The sequence below is a fragment of the Petaurus breviceps genome, unplaced genomic scaffold (assembly GCF_028583685.1).
Source record: "Petaurus breviceps papuanus isolate PSGF00001 unplaced genomic scaffold, PetGlider_PUasm1.0 90804, whole genome shotgun sequence".
NCBI classification, from domain to species: domain Eukaryota; kingdom Metazoa; phylum Chordata; class Mammalia; order Diprotodontia; family Petauridae; genus Petaurus; species Petaurus breviceps.
This window is the reverse complement of record NW_027187348.1, coordinates 6,654,079-6,661,898: the sequence shown is the minus strand read 5'-3', so window position 1 is coordinate 6,661,898 and position 7,820 is coordinate 6,654,079. Positions and strand designations below refer to the sequence as shown.

Here is a 7,820-nt window from a genome sequence, read left to right as displayed (position 1 = left end):
ATTTAAAGACACCTTGACAAACTGGAGTGCTTCCAGAGGAAGGTTAGTAAAACTGGTGAGGGAATTGGAAATTATGTACAATTGCATAGAAATAGTTGAAAGAAATGTATATTTAACCTAGAGTATAGGCATCATAGAATAAAACAGCTTTTAAAAATGTCAATGGAAAGGGGTGGCTAGGTGGTACAGTGAATAGAGCACCAACCCTGGAGTCAGGAGAACCTGAGTTCAAATCCAGCCTCAGACACTTAACACAAAAACTAGCCATGTGACCTTAGTCACTTAACTCCAATTGCCCTCCAAAAAAGCAAACACACACACACACACACACACACACACACACACACACATGAATGGAACAATTAAATTTCATTTTCATTTGAACTTGTTCAAGGAAGGAAGAACACACATGCACAGCCAATTGGGTAGAGAAATTTATCTTGCCCAATAGGAAAGTAGGAAAAAGAGGGCTTAAAAGAAAGGGGAAGAGAATAAGAATAAAGATAGATTAAGGGGGGAGGTCAGGTAGCACAGCAAATAAGAGCACCAGCTCCAGTGTCAGGATGACTTGGGGATCGAATCCGGGCTCAGACACTTAGCACCCACCCAGAAACACCTGGCCATGTAACCTTGAGCAAGTTACTTAACCCCAATTGCTTAGGGTCGGCCAGGTGGCTCAGCAAGTAAGAGCACCGGCTCCAGTGTTGGGATGACCTGGGGATCAAATATGGGCTCAGATACTTAGCACCACACCCACAAATAACTGGCCGTGTAACCTTGAGCAAGTTACTTAACCCCAATTGCTTATAAAAAAAAAGATAGATTAAGGAAGGCAGTGGTAAGAAGCAAAACAGACTTTTAAGGAGGGCACAGGGTAAAAGTAAAAAGGAGGATAAAGGCAAGATAATAAGAGAAATAGACAATTAACAATCATAACTGTAAATATGAATGGAACGACTCACCTACAAAATGGATAACAGGAGGCTGTATTAGAAACCAAAACAAACTATGTTGTTTATAAGAAAAAACATTTGGAACAGAAAGACACACAGAGAATTGAAAAAGGGGGCCAGAGCAGAATCTATTGTACTTCAGATGAAGTACAAAAAGACAAGGGTAGCAATTATGATCTCAGAACAAAAGCATAAAGAGACCTGATTAAAAGAGATAATCAAGCAAATTACATTTTTGCTAAAAGGTACCAGAGATAATAATTAATATCACACTGAAATGTGTCAAATGGCATAGCATCCACATTCTTAAAGATAAAGAAATGACAGGAGGAATTAGATAGAAAAACTATACTAGTAGAGGACCTCAATTTTCCCTTCTCAGACCCAGATAAGTTTAACAAAATAAACAAGAAAAAAATTAAGGAGAGAAATAGAATTATAGAAAAGATAGATATGATAGACTCTGTAGAATATTGAATTGAAATAGGAGTATAATTTTTTTTATAAGTTTACACAGCACCTTCTCAAAAATTGATCATGTATTAGGATATAAGAACTTAACAAATAAATGCAAAAAAAGCAGAAATATTAAATGTATACTTTTCAAATAATAATGCAATAAAAATTACATTTGATAAAGGAAGCATAAATTAAAATTAATTAAATAAAAAAATAAAATTAATTAAAAATTAATTTGGAACTAAATATTCTAATACTAAAAAATTAGGTGGTCAAAGAACAAGTCATAGATACAATCAATTAATTTTTAAAGACAAAGACAACCATCAGATGAAATGCCAAAATTTGTTTTGTTGTTGTTGTTATTATTGAGTTATTTTATTCATGTCCAACTCACTATGACCCCATTTGAGGCTTTCTTGGCAAAGATACTGGAATGGTTTATCATTTTTTCTCTAACTCATTTTTATAGATGAAGAACTGAGGCAAGCAAAGTTTAGTGGCTTACCTATGGTCTCATAGCTAATAAGTGTCTGAAACCAGATTTTAACTCAGGAAAATGAGTCTTCCTGATTTTGGGCCTGGCAATCTATCTACTGTGCCACCAAAGCACTCCTTAGGGAGAAAGTTTTCTCTCTTAATGCTTATATCAATAAAACAGAGAAATGTAAATAATTGAATTGGGGATGCTACTAAAAAATCTAGAAAAAAATTAAAAATCCCCAATGTACCAAACTAATACATATCAAAATAAAAATCCTAAAAACCATACGATAAATTAATAAAATTAAAAATTATTAAAAAAAACACTGAACTAACAAATTAAACTAAGAGCTAGTTTATTTAAAAAAACAATAAAATAAACTACAGGATTTTTTATTTAAAAAAGAAAGAACAAAATCAAACTATCCATATAAAAATTAAAAGGATGAAGACACAAGCACTGAACCTAAAATTAAAGCAATTATCAGGAGCCATTTTGCCCAACTTGGCCAATAAAACTGACAATTTAACTAGAGTGAATAAATATTTACAAAATAGAAATTGCCTAGATTAACAGAGTTGAAAATAGAATATTTAAATAGCCCTGTCTCAGAAGAATACATTGAACAATCCATAAATGAGCTCCTTAGGATAAAAACAAAAGAACCAAATAGATACACATGTGAATTTTATGAATTACTTTAAAAACCACGAATTCCAATAATGTTTAAGCTGTTTTTAAATGAGGTAAGGAACAATCCTACCAAATTATTTCTGTAGTACAAAAATAATTTTAATACCTAAAGCAGAGAGAACAAAAGACAGAGAAAGAAAGCTATAAACTAATCTTCCTATGAATATTGATGGAAAATTTTTAAATAAAATACTAGCAAGGAGCTTATAGCAATTTTTCACAAAGACTAATTTTTCATTATGATCTGGTTATACTTATGTCAGCAAGTAGAACTGGTTCAATATAAGGAAAAATATAAGCACATAAATGACAAAAACAAGAAAAAATACATATTTACACCAAAGGATGCAGAAACAGCTTTGAACAAAATATAACACTCATTCCTATTAAAAATACTAGAAAGCATAGAAATAAATGAGACTTTTCTAAAAATGAAAAGTGGCATCTATCTTAAACAAAGGGCAAGTATTATCTGTAATGGGAATAAACTATATGCCTTTCTAATCATATAAGGGTTGAAGCCAGGATATGCATTTCACCATTATTACTCAATAATCAGAAATGTTAGCTCTAGCAATAATAAATTTTAAAAATGGAATAAAAATAAGGAAATGAGGAAAATGAAGAAATGAAACAAAACTATCACTTTTTTGGTAGATTATCTGATGGCATAGAAAACCCTAGAGACAGCTAAAATTACTCAAAAAAAATTAACAACTTTAGCAAAGTAGCAGGATATAAAACAAATGCACACAAATCATCAACATTTCTATATATTACCACAATAAAACCTACCAGGAAGAGACAGAAAGAGAAACTGCATTTTAATTATTGTGGACAGTATAAAATACTTGGGGGTCTATCTGACAAAACACAAACAAGAACATATGAACACAATTATAAACAATCTTCACACAAATAAAGACATATCTAAATAATTCAAGAAATATCAATTGCTTGTGGATAGATCAAGCTAATATAATAAAAATCACAATGCTACCTAAACTAATTTACTTATTCAGAACTATACCAATCAAACTACCAAAGAATTATTTCATAGAGTTAGAAAATATAGTAACAAAATTCATCTGGAGAAACAAATGGGCAAGACTATTAAAGGAATCAGAGGAAAAAAAATGAAGAAGGGGGCCTAGCAGCACTATATCTCAAACTATATTACAAAGTGATGATAATCGAAACAATTTGGTACTGGAACAGAAATAGAGTCACTGATCAATGAAATGCATTATGTACACAGTATACAGAAATAAAAAAGAACAATAATATAATGTTTGTTAAACCCAATGATACCAGATATTGAGACAAATACTCTATATTTGACAAAAACTGTTGGGAAAACCAGAAAGCAGCCTGGGATAAATTAAGCATAAACCAACATCAATATTTATGGCCAAACAAGAGTTGAAGAGGTTCATAGGAGGTAAAATGGATAACTCTGATTACATCAAATTTAAAGATTTTGCACAAACAAAAACAATGCCATCAAATTTATAAGAAAATGGAGGAAGAAATGGGGAGATGGAATTTTACAGCAAATTTCTCTGATATCAGTCTCATTTCTCAAATATAGAGAGAACTGAGCCAAATTTATAGACATTAAAATCCATTCTTCAATTGATAAATGATCAAATGATATAAATGGGACATTTTCAGAGGAAGAAATCAAAGCAATCATCATTTTAAAATGTTCTAAAGCACTATTGATTAGAGAAATGAAAATTAAAACAACTCTGAAACCTTACAACTCTCTGGTTAGCTAAAATAACAGAAAAGAAAAATGACAAATGCCAAAGGAAATGTGAGAAAATAGGTTCATTAATGTACTTTTGGTGGAATTGTGAACTAGTCCAACTATTCTGGAGAGCAATTTGAAACTATGCCCAAAGGATTATAAAACTGTGTATACCTTTTGACCCAGTAATACTACAATTAACTCTAGAGCCCAAAGAGATCAAAGAAAATGGAAAAGGACCCATATATACAAATATATTTATAGCATCTCTTTTTGTGATAGCAAAGAATTAAAATTTGAGGTAATGCCCATCAATTGGGAAATAGCTGAACAAGTTATGGTTTATGAATATAATGGAATATTACTGTGCTATAAGAAATGATGAAGGGGATGGTTTCAGAAAAAAAAAATCTGGGAAGATTTATATGAACTGATGCAAAATAAAGTGGGCAGAGCCAGAAGAACAATCTAAATAGTAATAACAATATTGTAAAGAAAGGGGATCAAAAGGATTGAAGAAATCAAGGGGGAGAGATAGAAGATTCAGGAGTCTCTGTTGAGTAAAAAATACAAACACTCCATCTCTAGGTTTCTTTCTCACTTCTCAGAAAGGAACCCAACCTGCTGCAGCACCTTTTTAAGGGATGCTTTCACTTCCTTGTTCCTTAAGCTGAAGATCAAGGGGTTCAGCATAGGGGTGACCAGATTATTCAGGACCTGAACAGTGGCATTCAGCCAAGGATTGGGGGTAGGCTGTAAGTAAATGAGGATTACAGGTATATATAAGAGAAGAATGGCTGTGAGGTGAGCACTGCAAGTGGAGAAGGCTCTATACCGTCCCTCTGCAGTGCGGATCTTCAAGATGGAGCAAACAATGCGACTGTAAGAAGTAAAGATGAGGAGAAAGCAGCTAAGTGGCATGAGGCCCACGCTGATGAAACCCACCATCTCCAGGGCGGAGGTATCTGCACAGGCTAGCTTCAGCATCACTGGGATATCGCAGAAGTAATAGTCCACCTTATTGGGTCCACAGTAAGGCAACTGGAAGGTGAGAGCAGTGAGGAAGGTAGCCTGAATGCAGCCAAAAAATGAGGTTCCCATGGCCAAGATGGCACATACCTTATGGCTCATGATGACTCTATACCGCAGAGGAAAACAAATGGCAACAAAGCGGTCATAGGCCATCACAGTGCACAGAAAACACTCAGTGCAGCCAAGGAAATGATAGAAAAAGAGTTGGCATACACAGCCCCCATAGGAAATGATATGGCTTTTCCCAGAGAGGTAGGACAACATTTTGGGTGAACTCACTGAAGGGAAAAATATGTCCAAAATAGATAGCTTACACAGAAAGAAATACATAGGTGTATGAAGGCGAGATGAAGAGATAATAGCCAATAAAATAATCAGGTTCCCCAGCAGGGTAAAGAAATAGAAAGATAAAAACACAATAAAAAGTTGAATCTCTAGTCCCTCAGTGTGGGGGATTCCCAGGAGAATAAACTCAGTCACCACTGTATAATTCTTCATCTGTGTGAAAAAAAAAAATCAACCAATCCCTGGTATGGAGTGCACAAGATCCCAAAGGGTGGGTGCTAGTGTCAGATATCCAAGACAAGGTTCAATGGACATGATATAAATATACCTATAAAAGAAAAAAATAATAATAACTGGTGGCTTTATAATGGAAGAGTTTGGGCTGATTTTTGACATCTAGCTGATATTTATAGCCTTATAATTACAAAATGCTTTCTTGTTTGTTACCTCATTTGAGAGAAAGCATAGCATAATGGATAGTATCTTGAACTTAGAGTAAGGAAGATCTGTGTTTGAACACCTTCTTCCTCCTCAACATCATCATCACCATCATCTTCATCATCCAGTCATGCATCTCCAAATGCCTCTTAGAACTCTCAAACTAAATGTCCCTTGGGCATCTCAAATGTAAAATGTTCAAAATATAATTCATTATTTTTTCTCCAAACTCTCCTCCTTTCTGAACTGCCCTTTTATTATTAAGAGCACTTTCATCTTCCTAGTCATTAGGCCTAGAACTTTGACCTCTCTGTCAACTATATATCCAATCACTGTCAAATCTTCCTTTCTACCTTGTTAACTTTCTTGTTGCCTTCTCTGCACTCACACAGCCACACCACTAACCCAGGTGCTTATCACCTCTAACCTAAACTCCTGAAATAGTCTTGTATATGGGCTCCTTGGCTTATATCTCCCCGCTCCAATTCACCTTTCACCCAGGTGTCAAAGTATTCTTTCATAAGTAAAAGTCTAATTTTTATCCCTTTGCCTAATGAGCTCCAGTGGCTCCCTATTAACTTGGGATCAAATCTGAAGTTATGTTTGGAATTTAAAGCTCTTCATATCCTGGTCAATGCTTACCTTTCCATTCTTCTTACACCTTACATACTTCTTATTTCTATTAACTCTACTGATATACACTCTAACAAGACATTCCAGCTCCAATTTCTATGCCTTTACATTGACTATTTCTGCATGCCTGAAATGATCTGCCTCTCTTACCTTTGGCTCTCTGGTTTCCTTCAAGGCTCAGCTCAAATTTCACATTCTGTAGGAGGCTTTTTACCATTTCCCTAGATAATAATACCTTCTTTCAAATTTGTTGTTTGGTCATTTCATTCATGTTCAACTCTTCTTGACATTATTTGACATTTTCTTGGCAAAGATACTGGAGTGGTTTGCCTCAAGAAATGTCTCACTAAGTCAGAAGCATCCAGCCTCACCCTTGCTTCTGACATTATCAGAGATGGTTTAGGGTAGAGGGACTGCATGATGATTACAACAACTGTTAACAAATATCATTAACATCACTTATATATTACCCTAAGATTTGCAAAGTACTCTCCATGTATTACCTCATCTGATCTTTATAACAGCCCTGTAAGGTAGGACCCCATTTGAACACATGAGGAAACTGAGAAGGAGGGAGGTTAAGTGACTTGCATAAGGGTCTCATAGGTAGAGAGTTTCTGGGGCAGGATTCAAATTCAGGTGATTATTTTCCTTGTCAAAGCAAATCCCTCTATATGCACAAGTAATCCCATTCCACCTTTCCTTCTCCGGAAGATTGCCCCCTATATCATCCTTACTCTCTCATTTATCTTGATTCTCTTTCTATTTAATGGATACTTAACTACTGCCTCCAAATATGTTCTTATCTCCCCCATCCTCAAAAATCTTCAATTAATTTCTCCATTTTTGTTAGCTGCCAACCTATATCTCTCCTCCCTTTTGTGGCTATATTCCTGGAGAAGACCATCCCCAGCCTCCACTTTGTTTCCTCTTTTAACATCTTCGTAATTTTCTATAGTCTGGCTTCCAACCGTTCAAATGACACTCTCCAAATTTACCAATGATCAAGATTCTAATTATCAGACTTAATGTCTTTTTCCTAGTCTTCTTCCTTCTTGACCGGTCTGCAGACTTTGATACTGTTGATCAT

General features: G+C 34.7%; 1 protein-coding gene across 1 annotated transcript; it reads right to left on the bottom strand.

The window, feature by feature from the left end:
• Nucleotides 1-4,939: 4,939 nt before the first annotated feature.
• On the bottom strand, nt 4,940-5,872 carry LOC138147699 (olfactory receptor 10D1B-like). The gene has a single exon (XM_069070273.1). The coding sequence runs from the start codon at nt 5,870-5,872 to the stop codon at nt 4,940-4,942; it is 933 nt and encodes a 310-aa protein (XP_068926374.1).
• Between the last annotated feature and the right edge of the window lie 1,948 nt (nt 5,873-7,820).

Excerpts from the sequence above, each read along its gene's own strand:
- LOC138147699 (XM_069070273.1), bottom strand. The coding sequence starts at position 5,872 with ATGAAGAATTATACAGTGGTGACTGAGTTTATTCTCCTGGGAATCCCC.